At 39.6% G+C, this 22,050-nt stretch overlaps 1 protein-coding gene across 6 annotated transcripts in view; it reads left to right on the forward strand.

Annotated features, from left to right (window-relative positions):
* LOC143184661 (alpha-tocopherol transfer protein-like) overlaps positions 1-21,840 on the forward strand; it is a 28,203-nt gene extending 6,363 nt beyond the window's left edge. The window contains exons 1-5 of one of the 6 annotated variants that reach the window (XM_076387050.1): positions 6,809-6,931; positions 20,027-20,200; positions 20,600-21,153; positions 21,258-21,408; positions 21,671-21,840. In XM_076387050.1, coding sequence (XP_076243165.1) covers positions 20,032-20,200; positions 20,600-21,153; positions 21,258-21,408; positions 21,671-21,702 — 906 coding nt within the window. In that variant the 5' untranslated portion in view covers positions 6,809-6,931; positions 20,027-20,031 and the 3' untranslated portion in view covers positions 21,703-21,840. Of the gene's footprint in view, positions 1-6,808; positions 6,932-9,808; positions 9,937-11,242; positions 11,266-19,334; positions 19,789-20,026; positions 20,201-20,599; positions 21,154-21,243; positions 21,409-21,670 lie in introns of those variants that run through there. The other 5 variants (XM_076387049.1, XM_076387052.1, XR_013002795.1 and 2 more) reach the window with 5 other exon arrangements.
* Positions 21,841-22,050: the final 210 nt, after the last annotated feature.

The raw sequence follows: 22,050 nt of genomic DNA on the forward strand, positions 1-22,050 counted from the left end.
ATGTACTTGACTTTTGACATACTCTAACGACTTATTCTACTGCTTTTGCTACGTCTGCTAAAAAAGGAAACATTATTTTTTTCTAATGAAACAAGTGCAAGAAGACAGAGACAAGTGATTCGATATTTCACACGAATGTCGATAAATATCCTTAGTTAATTACTGAGATTTTGTGGTGCTCCATATTACGTACTCTTCCATATTGCATACACTTACCCTCTACGACTTTCGAGTTAAAAGTCATGTGTTTTAAAGATCATGTTGTGACACGATATTAGCATTCTTCTCTTCTCTTCTTCTATACCATTGAGTTTACGTTTTCTCTACTCTTGCACGAAAGGTTCACGATGCAAGGCGTTGGAATGCACCAGTGATTTTTCAAGATATGTCACAACAATGTATAAACTGCACTGACCACGGGGCAACCTGCATCGAGCGTATTACCAAAGATATCATCGAGTTGCGAAATGTGTCATGGTCATCCTGTTGCATCCACAGCTCGATGCTTTCACTAACGACTGCATCGTGCGCGGCCGTCGTCGTGGGTGCAACCGGTGCAGACTGCAGACGGTGTGCCTTACGATGCACATGGTCGAAGAAAGAGAAAGTAGAGGCAAGAACATTGCCTAAGGCTCAGCTGAGCATTCTGTCCGTAAAATTTCCACGATTCAGTTCTATAATTAGAGAATTTTCCAATTATCTTGGTAACACTGCTGTCGGCGAGATTTCGAGATCTCGACTGGCGATTAAGCCTCGTTCAGATTAGTCGAGCTGCTTGAATTCAGATCGCTTGGATCCAAGTAGCTTGATGTTAAGTTTGTGTTCACACAAGTTAAGTTCCTTGGATCCAAGCGGTTTGAATTCAAATGTAACTATCAGGCAAGAATAATGGAAATGACGTCAAAAGAAGTGGTGCATACTGGTTATTTGGTTACATATTTTCCAAACGAGACATGCACAGCTTCCTTGGCGTCACACGTTTGTCGATTTGCTTGAAGTTTGCCTCGTATGGCACAGGCTTTACGTTCAAGCTGCTTGAAATCTAATAACTTGTCTAAGACGAACAAGCCTTTACTGTAAGCAGTTCAAATTGGAGTGGCGTTTCGGTAAACAGACCTGCGATACGGTTCGAAATCGCAGTAATTAAAAACAGGAGCATAAACAAGGAGTGCAGTACGATTTCTGTGGATTCTATGGACTGATAAATATTTTAAAGTTGCACTGTAGAAGTATTGTAAAATGTTTGCCGTTTCACTGCATTTCTACAAGTTTCTATAAACCTTTCAAGAGGTTTCACTCTGATGCATTCCATGTTTAATAAAAGTGTTGCTTATTTTCTAATCCTACATTCCGCAATTTTCGAGTATCGTTAATGGAAATTCTGCATGATGACGCGTCTTTCACGTTTTATTTGATGATATTGAAGTGGAATGTGTAATAATTCTCTGTTACGTTTGTTGATGCAATGTAACCCAACATAAGAGTATCTTATTATGCAGTGCTTTCTCTATGTTCGTGTAGAATTACCGCAACAAAATCGTTTTTTCCAGTTTGACTTCTGTTTTGTAACCGCCAATCAGTCAGAGAAACTCGAATATCATTTAAGGATGTTCTGGTTATTGGTTTACGTGCAGCCTAGGCTTTTGTAATAATTTCCTGCAGCTTTCTTAAATCGTACTGTGAAATCGTTTGCATTTTTATGAACCGAAAATAGTGAAAATGAAAGTTAAAATAAACTGGATAAAAGTAGAATAAATGATTTATCGATACCTGCTGATCGTACGAAATTCAACAGAGATAAATAATTTATGTTTGACGCCATTGTAGAAGAAAGAATTAACGAAAGAATTAACTGTATTAGCTGCAGAAGCTATTTAATGTTCTTGTTTTACTAAAGAATATTTATCAGTATTACATATAAGTAGACACAGAATGTATTCATTTATTTTTATCTCACGAGTCTGCGTGATTCACATCTTGGAATAATAAAAAGGCTATGTATTATTTTGTCACTTCCTTGAATTATATTTAGTAATGCATCGTCATTAATCAAAAGAAGCCGTATTGCGTAAAAGACTTGTCTCGCTAAAGAACATGAGCAAGCATTAATCTTACCTCCTCTGAGCTTTGACTTAATTCCCAACTTGAAAAGGGAAGGATCTGGTGATCCACTTAAAGTCTCTGCAGGAGTAATCGCTTTCAATATGAACTCTAACAGTAAATTCGCAGATAAATATAAGACTCCTTCACTTTCAGTATAACATTCGATTAGCAAGAATTAGGCCACATAATTAAGTCTAATAAACAGACAAAATTCTAAGGCCCAAGACAAGCCAGAAATTCTCAAAGAACTTGAAAACCAACTCAAGACCTACCCCATTAGATTGCAAAAATTTATGCAAATTTATACTTCCACGAAGACAACAAAAACTGGAACCTAAATAGAAGAAATATTCCACTCTCTAAGTATTGTGTAACATTCACCTCACTTTAGATATTCTGGACTTTGGATATTCCTCTGGTTGTAAAACAAAATGACCTAAATCACATGCTTTGGTTTTCGAGATAAAATCTCACCTTCAATACTGTCTTATAAATTTGTGTCTTCTTGAACCCATATCATTACATGAAAAATTCTTTTAATCCCTTGTCTTCTCTCTGAAAATATAAACTCACTACTCCAGATGTCCACCGAGTTCTTAACTCGAATTCTTTGAAAATGTGACACAAGATGCTTCCCCTTACAGCCACAGGCTTATCTCTACATTTCCTCAAACATCCACAGGAGCCTTCGAACTCTAATCCTTCTACTTTAAAGACAATCCTAATCAATACACACAAAGTCCTCAGGGCTCAGACGTAATCTACTTGCTACGACGTCAGCAAGGGCCCAAACGCCCTCGTACTTCTTAAAAGATCCTCTAATCCTCCAAGCCTGAACAGAACTGTCTTCCAAGTACGACTTCCCCAACCCTTTAGCGGCGACGCCAGCCGAGTCAGTCGGCAGAAAATCGACAAATCGGGATGCTCTCGCGGGTACTCACTCTCGATTGTGGGTCCGTCTTAACTAGTCTCAAGCTGGCCGCTCTGTCAAGGACGCGAGGCGATCCAAGCTCCAGCGCGATTCTGCGTGCACTGCGGTCACACGCGAACCCACTGGGCCGGTTTCACGCTTCTTCCGTGTTAGTTAATCCGCGGGCGAGAAAGTTGCACGACTGTCGTGGCACAATCGCCAATCTAAATGTCTGGGCGAGTCGTCGCCTCGTGCGTTGCTTCCTGGAGGACTCAGCGCTGTCTGTCTGACTCAATGAACGGGAGCGTTGCTTCCTGGACCTCAGACTGGTTCCTGCGGACCCGTGAGCTGGAGGAGCTGAGGCTTGATTGCATAATTGGGGTTTCAATTAACGTGACATGATTAGTTCGCTGGGCTGGAAGCTGAAGGGGGCTCTGGGGATGTCGAATGCGGTTTCGTGGGACCTTTGTTGACGTTGGGGTTATTTTAGAATTGTGTTGTGGGAAGGGAGGTATTTGCAGGATGGTGTTTATTGAGGGTTGAGCTAGAGTATAGTACTTAAATTGTAGAGTACTTTAATGATTTATATGATATGATATTTATATGAGCATCAATTTAGTTCTTTAAGGATTGAAAAAGCACTGTGCAAATGGAGATAAAAATTATGTCACTGGAAAGTTTGTGTTTTCTGAGTTGGCAGCTCTGAATGGTTTATTTTGAAAACGTTTCCTATTTTCATGATGCACTGTGTACTATATATAGGGTGATCAGTTTAACTGGAAACTCTCTAATGAATGTTGACAGCACTTATAATGCTAACAGAATTTGCAATAAATACTAGCAACACTCAATGGGTTTCCAGTTAGACTTATTCAATGGAAAGAAGCCTCTGCTTTGTCCTGTAAGCAGCTCGTCTTAAAAACTGTTATTGCAAGATAGTTGAAAAATAAGAATACTGAAAGGTGAAGTGGCTAAATCAGCACGAACGATCGTGGAGCAAAAGGTTCAATCGACACGATCACGCGAGTTTCACTCGGTTATTCAATGATGGCATTCAACGGCACCGGTTTTCTGTACCTCTGCGCAAGTAGAAAGGGAAATCACGAAATTTATCCAAAGCCGGAAGCGTGGCCGAAGCGTTCGCGCGCAGACGTTGGAGAAGGCGCGCGCGTTGCCCGAGGGCACGTAGAAAGAAAGTTTCCCTTTTCTCGATTTGGTAAAAGGTGAACGATGAATCCCTTTCGTCGTTTTACCAAAGAACAGATGTTGTTCACTGAACTGTAATGCTTCGAGAGATCTCAATCTGCCTTTTAGTAGATTGTCAATCTACCTTTATGCTAAGAAATCTACTTTCTGAAGATAATCTTCTGTCAGTTGTCTTTCAAATTTGATGAGAGTCTACTGCACAAGTACATTTTCACTTGTTTTCTTGTCTAATTGCTGCCTTCATCATTTCTTCACTTTCTTATTTGAGTACTTCGATTTCTATCGTTAGGTTGAATTTCGAATGCAACTTCTATGTGAACTTCTACTTTGGCTTTAATGGTTCGCTTTTATGTGCGAACTGAAAATTGTGAGTTTCCTGTAGAAAAATAAGATTCATGTTTCTTGTCACGATGGTTCGCCTGGTAACGTTTTCATAGCCTTGATAGCAACTGGAAAACTACTGAGCTGTGGATAAAAACAGATCTGTCTTTTCTTTTCATGGTACTACAAGCAATGCATACAAATGCTAGGACAGGGTACGCATACATGATCTTTGAGAGCTTTTTAGTCAACAAATTTTGGCTACTTGAAGGCGTATGATGATCAATACGTTATTTTTTTACAGGGTACATAGACAAACAATTAAATAATTTTTAAAATACGTCTTTCGTTTCTTCTTAAATGTCTGTTAAGAGTGTGATCCCTAAGAGAACATCTGAAACATTTAAAAAATTGTAGTATTAAGAACTCGTGTATTTCAATATTTAAGTTTGAAAATTCAAAGTTTGAAAATTCAAAGTTTGAAAATTTTTGAACATATTTGAATATTTAAAAATTTGAACAGTTCTCTGATTATATGTATATTTACTGTGCAGTTTATGTATTCTGCATATTTCATATCCTCACTTTACGATACATCCTAAGATGTAGAAGACGAACATCATTTATATGCATTTACAATCTAGAAGAAAAAATCCATCCTTTAAATGTTAAGATGACCAAACTCAAAAATCCACTTACAATTATCTTAAAACCATTTTACGTAATTTATAAAAAACCTGCGATAATTGAAGGCAAATGAGTTCTCATCTTCCATTAACTTTCTGCAGACACACTGTCAATATTACCTCCTGAAACAAAAAACCCAAATAATTCAACGAATTCAGTCAATTTACATAAATTTAATTACTAGGAGAGTATTCCTAGAATAACATTTAAAACTCGACAATTTTATCACATCCATTTCATTATCTTCTACTCTGAATTATTAATACCGCGTTTCATAATGTCGTTAATTCCGCGACAGTAAGTTAATTATATATTGCATACAACCTTAAATCTATGACGATAATAATGATGTCATATACGTACGTACGATCGCTTCCTCATTTTTTTAAGCATCTTCAAGACATCTCCGTATTATTTATTACAATGATCATTGAGTTATGTTTTACAAGAGTGACGCGGATAATTGCAATGATCCGAGAGTTACACAAACACCTGAAATTGGACTTCGCTCTCGTCGAGGGCAAGGAAACTCGTTACATTAACGTCATTTACGCAGGAGGAACAGGGTGACCTCGAGTCGGTAATGTAAAAGACGATTTAGCCGATGTCCTTCACTTGGTCCTTGATTTTTTAGGCGTTTTTATTACAAAAATTATTGGTTCGAAATATCTTTTCAAGCCATCAATTATGATAACTTTCATTACTATGAGAATTCCTTGACCACTTATTGTACATGGTACTTTACAGAGGACATTAATATTTACATAATATTTTCAGATATATCTAACTCACTGTTTAATATAAGCATATTTAGTATAATTATTTACTTCGATAATATTTTTACAAAGTTTTATAGACTAGTAATAATTTTATTTACAGTCTACAAATTGTCATTCTTGTCGTATTGGTGATTCATGGATTAATTATATTACCACGCTTAGTACCTCGGACAGTAATTACTTCAACACACTTGACATCGACCACTCGCCCATCTCCACGCATTTTCCCCGCGATAATTGAAATTATGGAGAACCGATCACGCACCCTGACCTACCCCAACATTTCTCCACGAGAACGCTGTGACGCCTCCAAGTTCATCGCCAGTTTATTTATAAACCCGTAACCCGATCGTCACCGCACCCTCCAGCAAATAAACATCCCCGTGTCCTCAGGGGGAGCTCGATCACTGACAAACAGCCTGCATCGTCCCACTAATCACCTGACCTATCAATGTTCACAGTCGAGCTTAACTTTATTAATTAAAATTCGAATCTCAAGCATATCCCTCTTCATCATCGTGAACCAATTGACCAATTAGAACCCTGAAAATTTCCTAACACGCAATCATCGTCCCAGCTATCTCGAAACAGGGCCACCGTTGGATGAATCGAAAATTTACAAGTTCGATCGATCAACTCGTTACGCTTCGATTACTGGCGTCGCTGGGAGGTCTGCTTAATGAACGTCGATAGAGGGGAGGATTGGGAGGGGAGAACCGTATCGAGGAGGGAAGGTCAGAGCTCAAGCTGACAGAGTCCCCGTTTATATAGAAGGGAGGGATACGATTCATGGATCATCCATTAACACGCGACAATTTGTTTTCGCCAGACGCGCGTCTCTAATCGATCGCGGGTTATCAGGACTCGCAGAAGCCTGAGGACTGCTCTGGACGTCGCTGTCGAGGAAGAAGAGAGTGATAAATCGGTGAGTGGCTTCGTTCCCTGCTGGTGGAGGAACTTCGAAATGGACAGCGTCCTAGGGACTTTTTTCTGGTGTGCTTTGCACTGGAGTTCCATTGAAATTGGCTTTTGTGAGAGGCTTCGGGGGAGTGAATCTTAGGGGCGTTTCCATGGGATGGACTTAGGCAGTGATTTATACAATGACAAGAAATGAGGATGGAATCTTTTTTGTTCGATCGAGAAGTAGGCAAGTGTATGGTCACGTAAGGAAATAAGTTGACAGTGCGTTGCTTGAGGGAATCTCTGTGGCTACTTGTTGAATGCAGTCAGGTGGTACCCCTTGCAAGATGGGGAATTCACCAGCAGTGATTCAAGCTTCACATTTATAATTAAATGTGGCTTAAGATTTCTGAACTCTGCCACGTCAAACTCGTATAAAAATTCCCCAGGAATCGTGCTCAGTGACGTCAGCCTTAAACGTAGCTTAAGGTAGTCAAAGTTCAAGACTTCGTTCAAATTTCGAGGAAAACTAATTTGGACTACGAGGAACTCTTGTGCAAGATATGGAATCGATTTCCCATACCATTTTTATATTCATCGTTTAGTATCGAACTCCCACTTGACTAGCATAGTTGGCAAAAGAGTACCTTAATCGCTTACATTAACCACGTAAATTGATAATCTTCATAAAAGACTGTCAGCTATACATAGTCAAAACGTTAATTATCCCAGCTAGATAAATCGAGTCTGTCCAGTGGAGGCCACATCTACTGGCCTATCAACTTACGTTCTCTCTATCGTTCCATCAAAGTCTCCAGTAAACGTTTTCGTAATACCTTAAAGGAGCCTTGGTACTTTCGTCGAAGACCTAAAAAACTGGTTCCTCCTTGTAGGCACCTCCAAGTCGTAGGATCCCTTCCACAAAGGTCGTTCCAAAAGTCTTGATGCGTCTAGTGACTGCATAGAAAGACTCAAGTCGAAGACACTTCTTTTTTCACAGGCTGTCGATATTCGTAGCGTCTGCGGAATAACTGCAAGTCACTTCGAGCTTATCACGTTACACAATCGACTGAAAAATAATGCGTCTACCACCAATCGCTAATGATCGCATGTGAGCCAATCGGTTGGATCACCGATACACAAGTGACACAGGTCGTATCGCGACCTTAGAGGTAAGAAGGATGTAGAGAGAACATTTCCTGGTTTCGACATATTTTTTTTACGATAATTTCTGCAAGACCAGTTCTACTATCTTTATTAAAATTAAATTTGCAGGGTAATGGCACGTGTGTGTTTGTATGCACTGAAAAATAACTGGAAAGGTCTTAGGTGACGTTGGTTCCCAAGCATAGAATTTGCAAATGTTTCCTCACTTTATGTCTCTCTTTCTTCTAAGGTCGCGACAGATTTTCCCGTAGACTTCGCTTCGATCGATCGTATCGATTGCATCACAAATAACAGTCACAGTTTTCTGCTCCGTCGAGCGGAAAACGAAGCGTGTTTAATTAAAAGTTAGTGAACTTTTTCCTCCTTTAGGAAACGCCTCGTGATAGCTAGAACTCCGAGCAATCCCGTCATATTTCAATTTTCTGCGCTGCCTGCCCGATGAATAATTTAATCCGACTTGTTTCTATCCCTCGCCCTATTTGCCCTATGAATTACTCAAAACACCATGTTCCAATTCCCCGACGCGAGAGCAATTCAAGGCACGATATTCCATTTGCCCGCTCTATTTAGCTCGCAAACAGCCCTGAACGCGCTCCTCCATAACTCCTAGCGATACCTGCCCCATTTGCCGAGGCGGTTTTTCACACCTCGGTTTTCACCCAATTTCCCGTCGTGTTTTATGCATCGGTGACTTTTAGTCCGAGGCACGCGCGCAAATCTCGAGGATGCGTGAATTTTACTTCTGGATATTTTCGTGGGCGGCGTTTTGTTTGCGATTCATTTCGTTTATGCAGATTAAAGTTGGTGAAGATTCTACCGTGAATGCTTATTTAAATTGCTATTTTTTGGAATTTTTATAAATATTGTGTTACTTTGGAAACTCACTTTGATGGTAATATATATAGTTTATTTGAGCAGTGCTATTCATTGTGATGAATAGAAAATTGTAGTACTTCAGCGAAAGGATAAGATCCAATTTGGGAAGAGTATAGTTATTGTTATGCTTTTCGAATGCATCGATGCATAAAAATGCATCGAATTAACTCCTGAATGTTCTACTTTCGATATTACTGAATATTTTCTTACATCCTGTGATTTCTTAGCGATTCTCTTTCAAAATGAGAGTCTAACCTAGTTACCTGAGAATTAATATACATCCTGTATATTAATAAAATTTTCATCCTAATTCCTCTTTCCACGTTTTAATCAGAACCTCCAAAACTCTCACACTTCCCTTTCCCTACATTTTCCCAGGAACACCCTTACCCCTCAAAATACCAATAAGATCTTCATCTTGTTTACTCAATTTCCCTTTCCCCATTATCGAGAGTCCCAAACAAACCAGAATTAAAATACAACTATTTCTTCTTCGTTTCCACTCTAGAATTAAATGTCACCAATTCCAAGTACTCATCAGAAGTTAAACCCATTCATCTACCAGTATGTCTGGTTAGCAGATAGAAAATTGTCGTCAGTGACGCGTGTGCGCGCGCGTTCCAGGAAAACTATCTTTCGCCTTTTCGACCCTGAAATCGAAGCTGTCGCGCATATAAGAGCGCGACCTGGGGTCCGGGCCCCGCGCATTTTCGTCTGTTTTTCGATCGGACACGCGTCGTCGGGCCTGCTCGCCCCACTCCCAACGTCACTTCCCCTTCTTCGTCGTTCACCAGCTAGGCTGCGGGACTCCCCGTTTCCCACCGCGTTTTCGTCGATCAGTATCGAGTTGCTGAGATTCGTTGTCTCCTACGTAACGTTTCCGGCTGAATCGATGACCAAATTGATGTGAAATTTACCTGAGGGACTATTCATTCTTTTGGAGGGAAGACAGTGGACACGTATTGGATTTTAAGATGGAGATCACACGTGAGTAGAGGACTTGGCTTTTGTTTCTGGGGTTTGGAGAAATGGGTTTTCTACTGGGAGTGAATTATTTATTGTTAATTAGTTTTTTTGAGGTTGAGGTTGAGATTGAGGTTCAGGTTGAGTTTGAGTTTTAGCTTCAGTTTCAGTTTCAATTCGAGTTTTAATTTGAGTTTCAGTTTGAATTTGAATTTGAATTTGAATTTGAATTTGAATTTGAATTTGAGTTTGAATTTGAATTTGAATTTAAATTTCACGTTAAGTTTGAATTTGAGTCCCTAAGAGAAACGACTGAGCATCAATTTTTTAATTAATTCAGAGAATTTCTTATTAATTATAGTAAGGTCTACCCAGTCCCCAAACCATTTTTTGCCACCTACGCCAGAATTTATACTTTCGTTAAAGCAAAAGTGGATACATTTATCTTCAAGGTCTCGAAGTGCACGTAAACTTCTCGAGCAAACACACGATTGTCTTTTCCCGCCTTTGTTAACACCAAGTCAGTATCTGAGAATGGTGTTCCACATTTGCAGCCAGTAAAGAGGATAGAACGTCAATTGTCGCTTCGCTCTGGAAAAAATTCGACGTACGAGGAAGCTGACTATGCAAACGAGATCAGTGTATCCCTGAGGAAAAGTTTTTTTAACCTGCTCGACGATTGTAACCAACGATTTGAATTTATAATTCCGCAAGGTGACGCACTGCCGTCTGAGTGATTAACGCCATTCAAAAAACTAACCGAGCCTCGTAACGTTCAATGTCACTGTCCATTTCTTTGATCTATATCCCTGAATGAAACCAAAAGTCGTTTAAAAATTTCTACCATTTATCTCTCGAATGGAGGAAAACTGGGCAATTTTCATGCCGCCAATTAAAGAAATTGCCGCCACAAATGACGAAACTATCGCGTAGGTTTCACAAGACCTCCGCCACCGTTCACTTCGAGCCAAACGTGGTCATTAAAAAGGGTCACGTGCTCTGCCATCCGTGCCACAACGCGTGACACTTTTTTAAGGAACTTTTTGCAACGAAATACTCGCTCCCTGCGGCTATTCTTTATCAAGCCACCCGAATTCCACTCTAGTTCACTCCTTCACTGTCATGCTCCTTTGTCATCGTCGCACGTGTCGATTCGCGCCGGCTGCCTCGACAGCGTGCCTCTGCAATCTCTCAGCGACCATGGCACGGTTGGTACCCAGGCGACGCGTGCACGATTACGTAGAAATGACACAATATCGACTCGGGCGAACGAGCTAGTAACTTGCGAGCACTTGAGTTTGAGTCCTGTTGTGTTGGAGAAAATACGAAACCTGGGGGATCAGAGTCGTTCAGGTTTGTTATTAATCATTGACAGTGATAGATTGGTATTTCTACTTCTTATCAGAGTTGGAAAATTCAGATTTTAGTGAACAAGCAAGTTGGGGAACTTGAGGTTGGATTTTATTGTGTCAGGTAAAATGCAATCTGTAAAAGTAACCTGGGAAATGGTTATTTCGATTTGTTATTAATCATTAGTGATGTACTGGTATTTGTGGTACTAAAAATCTGTTGTGGTCAGAGTTGGTAAACTTCCTTAGGTTTCTATTTCATCTGTTGCTAATTGTATAGAGTATAGAAGTTACTTAAAAAGGGTCTAATGGTTTCAAGACATGCACCTGATGATGATAAAAAATTGTTTTCTGTTTTTTATTTTTTTAATTATTCTTGTTTGGCTCTCAATAGCAGCACGAGTAATTTCAATCTTCGATTTAAATGAAAGACAATACGCAGAAAAGGGACTCACCTTGGAACAAAATTTATCGAGCAAGTTTTCTTCATGGAGATTTTACAATATCAATTTCGTCCTCATAAAAGAAAGTCAATTATCGTGTCACGTATGTCGTGAAATTATTTTCAGTGGCAGCCAGTTACTACCCGCGCAAGGTCACCGGTTGATGATATATTGGAAAGCAATGAATTTTTATTCGTGACAGATTGATGGATTTTGATGAGTATCTATTTGCAGTAAAATTTTTTACACGACTCCTTATTCCACAACAGTAAAACTTGTACAGCATTAGCATATTTATCTCTTGCATTAATCGTTGTGTTTTTTATTTGAAATTTAAAATCAGTTCGACGAATACATTGTTTTTTTATCACTGGAGTTCATTTGCTGACAGTTTGCTCGGAAGGAAACGCTTCACGTCACTTTCTGATTTCTTGAAAATCAGGTCTTCCTCTTATCAAAAGGTTCAATCAAAGCCAACGTAATGAACCAGTTCTTCGTTCTCCATAGTTGAGACTTCGCTACGAAGCTTCTCTACTTCTCCATTGTCCACCTGCTCCTCCTCTCTTTCTTTCTACGTCTCTTCAGTAACCCTTTCAGTCCTCTTTTTTGTCTCTTCTCTCTTCTATTGTGAGTTCTATTTTGCCTCCCTGTAGGCTGTTTTCCTTTCCATTTCGCAATTCAGAGAAGAAACCTGGGTCATATCTGAGATTAGTCGCGCCTTTTTTTTTCAATTAAGCCACGAGTATAATGAACGAGGAAAAAAGGAGGAAAATCGAGGAAAGAAAACGATTTCTTTTTGTATCTTTAAAATTCCACTGAATTTGAGGGAACGAAGAAAAATCAGTATCTACAACTATCAATATTTAATCACTGATGTGTTGTCACATATTTCCTATACAATTACCTTTTTTAAAGGAAATTTCTGTCTTTATGGAGTCCCTGTGTAAAGGTGGGAAAAAGGGGGTTGACTGGTTGGTTTGGTCGACTTCCAGTTGTTTACCGAGCCAACGATCGATGAACGACTCGAGAACGACGTATGCTGGCGAAGACATACTACCAGTTACTAGCGACCCGGTAAACAGAGGGAATGGAATTATCGTCAGCGATGGTACAGTTCTCTGTGATTGCTGGAGAGCTCACTTTAAGATATGTGCGCTGAAATCCCCTGATATGGAAAATTGTCGGAGGATTGCATAAGAGTAAGAGGATCAACGATTTTCATTTACGAATGTCTTGATATAAGGCGATGAAAATTGCTTGTTGACGTTTTCGATGTCCTCGTACATCTCCATGCTGTGGCTTATGAATTCATTCACAAAGGGTAATTAAATTCATATACCCAAGTTCTGGAAAAGATTACTTTCTGCAGAAAAATTAAGGAAACTAACCAAAGCTTGAAGATGAAAACTGAAGTGATTTACTAAGAAGTAAAAATGCATCAAAGTCAATAAAAACATACATATCGTATATGTATTACAGAAGTGACACAACTCAAAAAGATATGGCTTCCAGAGGAAGCTAAGAACTATTGACAAGTTTAGGAAAATAATTATTCATTAAATACATAAATTGTATCACTTTTGAAGTACAAATGTGATGTAATAATCATATTACTCATTGATAGATCAGCTTCATTCATCAGTCGAATAATTCACTCATTTCACCTCTCACGACACTACTCCAAACATTTCTCATCCGATTAACAATTCATTACCCACTTTACCGCAATCGAGACACGACCGTCAATTATCCCAACACAAAATTGTTCCCCGAACAGGAATATATTTTATTTACAAAGCAATTTGCAAGCGGCGCACGAACCCCGAATAATTTATCGAACGCCGCCTGTTGCGACGTCGAATAGCGCGAATGTCGTCGAGCGACGATCGTAAAACGCAGGGCTCGCGTTGGCACGCGTTCAGCCTCCATTCCTATGTTAAAACGACGCGGCGGACCCGCGCCGCTTATAAAAGTATCCAAGTCTGGCTCGTTGCACCCCTTTCGCGAAGCAAGAAGCTCTTGGTCGGCTGCCAATTGCAACGGTGGGTCGATGCGCCCGCGTACGATTGCTCGAAGGTTCAGCCAGCCCCCGAATGCAGTTGGGAAATAAGCTGCAGCCCCGTCGTCGATCGTAGTTAGGGTAGAGACCTACAAACTGCTGGGGTGAAATTAAAGTTCGCGCAAGTGTGAGAATTAACGAAGAACAGGATTCTAAGGGTGGCAGGCTCTAACTTACCGAGGAGGAATGTTAAGATTCCGTTCAGCTTCGAATTGAGCTCGTTCTACTGTGCTCAGAGGAAGGGGGCTGACTGGGATGTTGATGACTTCCGGTTCGTAATTTCACGCCAGTGCTCCCTTTGATTCAGGGACTTCTGCTTTTTCCTTCATTGTGAATTATGCTTTGGCGGAATGATGTTTTTATCTAGGCTACTTTTAATTCTAGGTCTACTTATTTTCGATGTGCTTTAATTACTTTTAGTTTAAGGGCAGGAAGTTGTGACCCCATTAGTTTGGCTTCACTTCTGCAACTGTAGTTTCTATTTCCTCCCGTGTCGAGGATCGAAATATCTCTTCCCTTGCATGCAGAGTGGGCCAAAAGTCACTTTTTTTTTATTTCTTTTGGCTGGAGGTTTTGGAGGAATAAAGAGAACGCAAAGTTTAAGTAGGAAATTATTCACTAGGTCAAGTAGCTTCTTTAAGTGACGGATTGTTTACTTCTTCAGGGACATCGTGTTTTAATGTACTCTAAATATTGGGCTCATCAACATACATTATCAATAATTCATCAGCTTAGCAGTTAAATCCTAAATGAAGCGTCGAGGTGAAACATTTATCTCTTTGGTATTAAGCCGAAAATACCTGAGTTTAAATAATGAAGTACCTGTTCCTGAAATAAATTTCAATAATTCTCTGACACTAATTAAGCATATAAGTATTCACTCTATACATATATTTCACTTATTGGCTTAAATTTTATTTTGAAAAAAGAAAAGAAATTGGAACATCTACTAGAAGCCAGATACACAATTTTTCAAAATAAGAAAGTGTCTTTCAGCTCACCCTGTACTTCTGAAATGGTAATGCTCTTCGTCCTCAATTCCTTCACGAAGGTCCTACTTCTCCCAGGATCGAACCAGTAGCAGCATTGACCTAGGTCAGCACCCCTTCCTTCGACCCCAACGTGAGTGTTCGCACATCTCTCTTCTGGGCCTCGTTCTCATGTCCATCACGTGCGGTTTCGAAACCGACTAGGTGATTCTGGTACTCCGAAAAGAGGGCACTGGTGACCCTGATCCTGGGAGAGGTTCACCTCGAACCTAAGCTTCTCCTTTTCGGAGGACCTCGCATATCGAGGACGCTGGTGGTGAAAGAGTTCTTCCTCGAGCAGCCTTCGTTTCCCTCGCTGTTCAGAGCTCGTTTAATCGAGTGCACATGATCGGAAATAAAACATACAGGGTGACTCATTTGAAGTTTCTCATGTAAGTCTTAAAGTATAGTTCGTTTCAAATAATGCTTTAAATAAAACGTCCTCTTAGAGAAATTTTTTGACCATCGTGTCTCTCTCGAAACAGGGTAAGTTTTATTTCAAATATTTTTGGGAAGAATTTATAGTGTAGAACAGGGTTTCTCAACCTTTTTTGGGTTTGTAGCTCTTCTTCTTTTCTTCTTCTTCTATCTTCAGCTTCTTTTTGCTTTTCTCTGAGTGATTCAAAAAATTGGGTGAAGGGAGTTTTAGGGAGCCATATAGCCTTCATTGAAAGACCGTGATGTGAGAGGAAATTACGTGCAAAGCTTCAAAGGGGTCACCCTGTATAAGCATATACAATTTCGTGATCATTGATGATGATAGTCGTCCACTTATTAATGTGTTTGCGACATCGACCTCCACCTTGCGCCTTTTTATCTTGAAACGCGTAACTATACCTATTATTTAATAGTTCAAGCGTTGGTTTTTCTAAAAATTGAATATTTACGTACGTTAATACTATTTAAATCTTCTTCCTGGCGACTTTAAATCGTCACATAAAGATCGTAACGATTTATCGGTTTCATAACTTCTTGGACCAGTTTTTGTCACCTTGCTGATGAAATATTAATCCCGACTTTGAGTTTCATTACAGCATTTTACATATATAAATACATCACGCTGTTAAAATGCATGAGAAACTTATTCGCGGTGATTGCTGTTAAGCTGGCTGTAAAGCTGCTTTGTGGTCACATGAACGTTAAAACATAACAATTAACATAATCCAGATTGAAGTGTAAAACGAAATTCTTATTTCCACTTTTATTCGAAAAATGTTAAATCCTTTGACAAGCTGTTACTATATGTAAAATTACATTAAATTGTAGCAATGTACAGAACCAATTAAATAGTTCCAACAAATTAGTTCCACACATATTTGCACGCATCTGCGTCTGCATTTGCATTTCTGCATCTGTTTGCAAGAACTAAATCCCCAATCCATCGAAAGTGTATACATCTCGCTGAAAATGGTCAAACAATAGTCTCAGCAAACACTACGTCTGAAATATTTCTCAGCTGTAACGAGAGACGAGTGTGTGGTTATTAGCGTCGAACAAACACAAACGAAACGTTTGCGCAATTAGAGGAATTTACATGGCACTTTTTATTCGTTTGCCGATTGCTAATTGGCGTCTCGATCTTTTTGTGCTCTCGACTATTTCCATCGTTTGCAACGATAGAATCTGGTTAAAAAAGGCGATATTAATCGTAATTTAAATTCAAATCGCAGAACCAATCTTGTTTACTTTTTTCTCTAAAATAATTACCTTCCTTCATTCTCCTCCTCCACCTGACTCGACGTTTCAGTCCATCAAACTCAGGTACACCTCAAAAGTTGTGTGTCATGGTTCCCCTTGTTTCCCCTCCTCGTCTGACATGGAAACCAACTTTGTTCCTTGCTGATTACGTAAATCTTTGGCCACCGAGTCTTTCTAGTTCTTCTGACAATACGTTCCATCAAAGCTTATCGGACAAAACGTTTGCTTAGTCCACACTGGCTCTCTTTGTACTCTTCGGTTTCCTTTGGAATTGTTAGAGTCAACAAAGTATCCTTTCTGGGTGTGGAGAACAATGTGGAGGGTCAATAATGTCTGTCGAGTAGTCGTGCAATGTAAAATCCGCTTGAACTGTTGTGTTGCGATAGTTGTTTCGCAAACGACGAGTGAAGGTGTTTAGTGTCGTCAAGAAGCTATTTGATTGCTATTGATTCGAAATATTCTCGACGACGAAGCGGAGAAATGAGGGCATCACATGAATATTTTAAAATCGTGACGATGTTTTGGGATAGAAATTAATAAATTGTTAAGTACTTGGAACATGATTAATGTAATATTTTTTAAAGTAGGTGTACTATGAGTGTGATTCATATATTATATATTTTTGAAAATATCCTACTATATTAAATATTAAAATATTTTTTAATGTAATTCATGTGAATCAATGACATAACCAGCTTTTTTCCAATTATTTATCAATTCACAAACACAGAGCTTCCTATCAGCTAGCGAATCGGTACAAGTAACGAGTTCACAAAGAGTAAAAAGCATTTGGAGCAGATTTTCATATTTAAATTTGAACTTTGAAATTCTGAATAAAAAGAAACAGTAGACATCAAATTTAGAATTTCAAATATATAAGAATTAAATTACGCTCAATTTATACCTCATTTCAATTTGAAAGAAACCGAGAGTGAGGCAAACAGTCTCGTAAAAGAAGAAAATAAAAAGATGAGGAGGTACCGTATCAGTTTTCTAAGAACGATCATCCTAAAATTGAAACATTATGAAACGCCATAAAGTGTAAGAGCCCAATAAACTCCTATCTCCTTGCAAAGTACAGACTACCGCTGCAGCGTCGAGTTTCGCAAGAGCACTACCTCGAATTACGCTGAGGGACATTTAAAAACCGCAGTCGGTGAATTGCAAGAATCCTCGTCGTTGAATTTCTGATCGAGACGCGTATGCAGGCGATTGTAAGGCTGCTTCGCGAATTACGTTATCGCGGGCACGTGAGCGGACTGAGAAACGGATGGAACGACTTTTCCTTCCCTTATTAGTCCGCCGTAATGTTTATAAATCGCCGAGTCGACGTACCTCGAGCCATTGTCATGGGACAAACGTCACGATCGAACGGAGCCGATCAAAACAGACCGCTGTCAAACAACAATTATTCAAATAAGACACAAGCAGCTCCAGCGAGAATATCTCCAAATATCCCCCACACTTTCCCTGCAGCTCAAAAAACAGAGCAAGAAATTCGAGAGACTGGACACAAAAAGAGAGGGGCGTCAAAGAGAAACCATGAAGATAAAAAGGGGAGATCTCGAGCGAAGTAACTCCAAGGAAGTAGCTCGGGACGAGCGTGGCCGAGGAGGAATGCACCTTTCCACGCTCCAGCTGCGACCACGTCATTAGAAAACGTAATTGCCAGCTCGATCGCGGCAGTCTGAGCCAGAGGAGCAAGGAAGAGGAAAAATGCGTCGTTCGTGAATCGTTCCCAAGTTCCACGAGCCACTCTCGGCCGCCATTATCGCGAGCGAAGGATCGCGCGAGAATACACCAGTCGACGCACGAATTTTATTCCGCTGCGGTACAATAGTCTGGGAACAGAGAGAAGGACGAACCGAGTTTAATTGCTGTTCAGGCGGCGATCGACGCGCTGACGAGCGAAGTGGAGCGCCTTTGTCGATGAAGAGGATCGTATAATACGCGCGACCGACGCTCTGGCGAGCCAAGACTCGATCGAGCCGAAGACCATCGAGGGGACTGAACGTTGGACAGAGAAATTCATTTGGAGCAGCGGGGATTCGAAGCAGTGAATATTTGTGAATTTCTATTCTTTTTCCAGTGAGATATTTTTATGTCTGTTGCCACGCGACTCGAGACGTTATTCGTAGAGATTCATTTCCTCGATGGCGAAGAGTCCAGTGTCCTCGAGGACATTTGAGGTGGACTGATGTATCAATGTTTGGGATTCGTGAAATTGTTGTTTTTGGAAGGAATTTGAAAGTCTATATTGTTTGGAGGAAACTGGTTCCATGTGTACTTCGTTTTCTCCGATACTTGCTTATTCTGGAGAAGCCAGGATTATTTTCCAGTCCGAGGACATAAATCTCGAGTTGTCCCGCGGCTTCCACGTTTCGTAACTCTGATGGGAAATAAAGTCTATTATTTCAGCCTGTGCAGCGAGGCTCCAGCTCTGGTAAATCTTTCTTAAACCCCGTCAGTTCTCTTGGGTAGCAATGATTTAAGAGGAAAGAGGTACACTTGTATTCCCCTTACACGGGGATTTGCAATACACTCCAAATACAAATCAATGGTAGTCGATGTTCAACAAATGTATGCAGCAGGCTGCATCGAAATGCCAACATCAGAGTACACTTGGGACAGATAAGACGCCTGATAACGCAGTTCCTGTTCAACTTGCCGATGACTGGCATCACGTTCCTGTTCTCCTGGCTGAGGGAACTAAAATAGAACGCCTCGAGATTCGCACTGTGACAGATAATTTGCAGGTTTTACGTCAAAAGTGACAATTAAATGTGCATCTATTCTTTGAGAGATCAAAAACTTGCAAGATCATTTAATGTTTTAATAGACTCGATAACAATTTCTGTTTTGTAATCCACGATTAAAGTACTGAAGAATGTATATAAACATCCATGTGAAGAACAATTGAGAGGATTTAAGTAAACACAATTATGGTCAGGTTTTTTAATCGTGCAGATTGAAATAAAATAAAAATGTCCGCCAAGGTCGGTACAGAGTAAGTGAATAGTTTCGAGGAAGTGGAATTGGACACTATGCAGACGGCCAATAATCAGCAAGTGAATCAGAACCGTGACGGAACTGTGTATTTTGATTCGTTATCGATGGATTACTCAGCTATGTGTTAATTAAAAACTTCGCGAATCGAATACTCTGCTGGTAGTTAACAGTGTGAGTGGTCCGTGACAGGGTGTCATCCTCGTTTCTTCTTGAAGTTCGACCGATATTCTATCTCAAGAAAGAGTACTGGATAGAGGAGGAAATTAAGATCGTAGACATGGAGTTTGGAAGTTAGTGTCTGAAATAATTATGGAATTTAGCGATAATAGCAATAGGACTGTTCTGAAAATTCGTCAATGTTTTCAGTACACTTGTATCTATTAATAGTGTGATTAGAAACGATGTGATAGGAGTTCTCTTTTTTGTCTTTACTAAAACAGCAATTTGCTATTTTATTGAATGTTTTAACTGGTTGATTTTCGTGGAGTTATAGAATATTTTCTGATATTGTATATTCTCTGCTCGCAGGAACAATGTTGACGGAATGGGAGGAGATGCCCTCCATCCAGCTGGGTGACTTCACCCTTCAGTTTGAGCTGGGCCCTCCGAGCGCGGAGTTGCAGGAAGTTGCAAAAAGGGAGCTTCGGGAATCCCCTGAACTCCAGAAGGAGTCTGTTGCTCAGCTTAAGGAATTACTGAAAGGTAAACTCAATTTGCGAGAAATCTGATCATTTAAACATTTGAAAATTCATAGGAATTCCTAATATTTCCAGTAGCTGAATATTTAAAGATTTGGGATATTTGGAAAATTGTATTCTTTAATATTTAAAAATGGAACTATTTGAACATTTGAGTATTCAGAAATTGAAATATTTGAATATTTGAAAACTGAAATATTTGAATATTTGTATATTTGAATATTTGAATATTTGAATATTTGAATATTTGAATATTTGAATATTTGAATATTTGAATATTTGAATATTTGAATATTTGAAAATTAAAACAGTTAAAAATTTTTAAATTTAAAAATTGAGAATTTGAAATAGTTCACAATAAAACAAGGGAACAATCTGAATAATTACTTTTCATCATCCACAGCGGAGAAGGACCTAAAAGTGCCATTGGACAACGACGCCTGGTTGATCAGATTCCTCAGGCCATGCAAATACTACCCCGAGTCTGCCCTAAAGCTCGTGAAGAGCTACTACAGTTTCAAAGTGAAACACGCGGACATCTACAAGAACCTAAAACCTAGCACCACAAAGAATGTCTTCGAGCATAACATTTTAACAGTACTGCCTAGCCGTGATCAGCATGGGCGAAGGATACTGATCCTCGAATTAGGTAAAAGATGGAAGCACAATAAGTGCAACCTGGACGAAGTGTTCAAGGGATGTGTCCTGTACCTGGAGGCTGCCATGTTGGAGCCTGCCACGCAAATAGCTGGAGCTGTGGTGATTTTCGACATGGATGGACTGAGTCTTCAGCAGACTTGGCAATTTAATCCACCCATCGCGAAGAGAATTGTTGACTGGCTGCAAGACGCCGTGCCTCTCAGGATTAAGAATATTCATATTATCAACCAGCCTTACATCTTCAACATGGTGTTCGCGCTGTTCAAACCCTTCCTTAGAGAGAAGCTGAGGAGCAGAGTAAATTTTTTATTTCTTTCTTCGGTTTTCTAGAATTATTAGAACACATTGATTTTTCATCCCCTAAAGTTGTTAAGTAGTAGGTAACAGTTTGATGCTTTCAGATCATTTTCCACGGAACGGATCGCAAATCACTGCACCAATACATTTCGCCAAAGTGTTTGCTAGAGTGTTACGGAGGAACGTTGCAGATTCCACGAGTGTCTGGGCCAGAATGGTTGGAATTGTTGTTGAAGTGCGACAAAGAATACGATGGTACGAAAACAGAATATTTGAGATCTTTCGATATGGAAAAAAGTTCCTTAATAAATACGTATTTCTCTGCTCACTTCTGTACGGTTTTCTTAAACCCCTTCTTCAATATTCGAATAAATGATATTGCAAATTTATGTTTATCAAGTACCTTCTTAGTCATTGAATTCTTGATACAATTGTCCGTCTAGACGATGATATAAGAATTCTAACAGCAGAGAAAGTTAAGAGGTATCTTTAATCGAGTTTTTCTTCTTTTTTGCAGCGATCAATTCTTATGGTTACAACAAAAATTAGTCGTGATAGGATCCTCACCAAGAGGAAGAGCAGTTGTTTATAGTAATGTTGAAAATCGAGAGCTGGAACGATTTTCGAGCGATGAAGACGGCTGTGGGTTCTTTCGTCGACGTGCCGAACGAAACTTGGCATCCGAACGATTTATGTATTATAAATAATATATATCGGTGATTGCATTTTTTCAGGAAAGATGCAAGCCCGAGCAAATGCACCGACGCTGTGCTTAGATATTTTAATTGTGCGAGAAGAGAATAGATATTTATCTTAGGAAACTGTAAGTTCTATTTTGAAGAGAAGAAATTTAAAGCTCTGTTTATATTATTAAATTTGTATAGTGGCGATGAATTT

This window comes from Calliopsis andreniformis, chromosome 10 (genome assembly GCF_051401765.1).
Source record: "Calliopsis andreniformis isolate RMS-2024a chromosome 10, iyCalAndr_principal, whole genome shotgun sequence".
In the NCBI taxonomy this organism is placed as follows: domain Eukaryota; kingdom Metazoa; phylum Arthropoda; class Insecta; order Hymenoptera; family Andrenidae; genus Calliopsis; species Calliopsis andreniformis.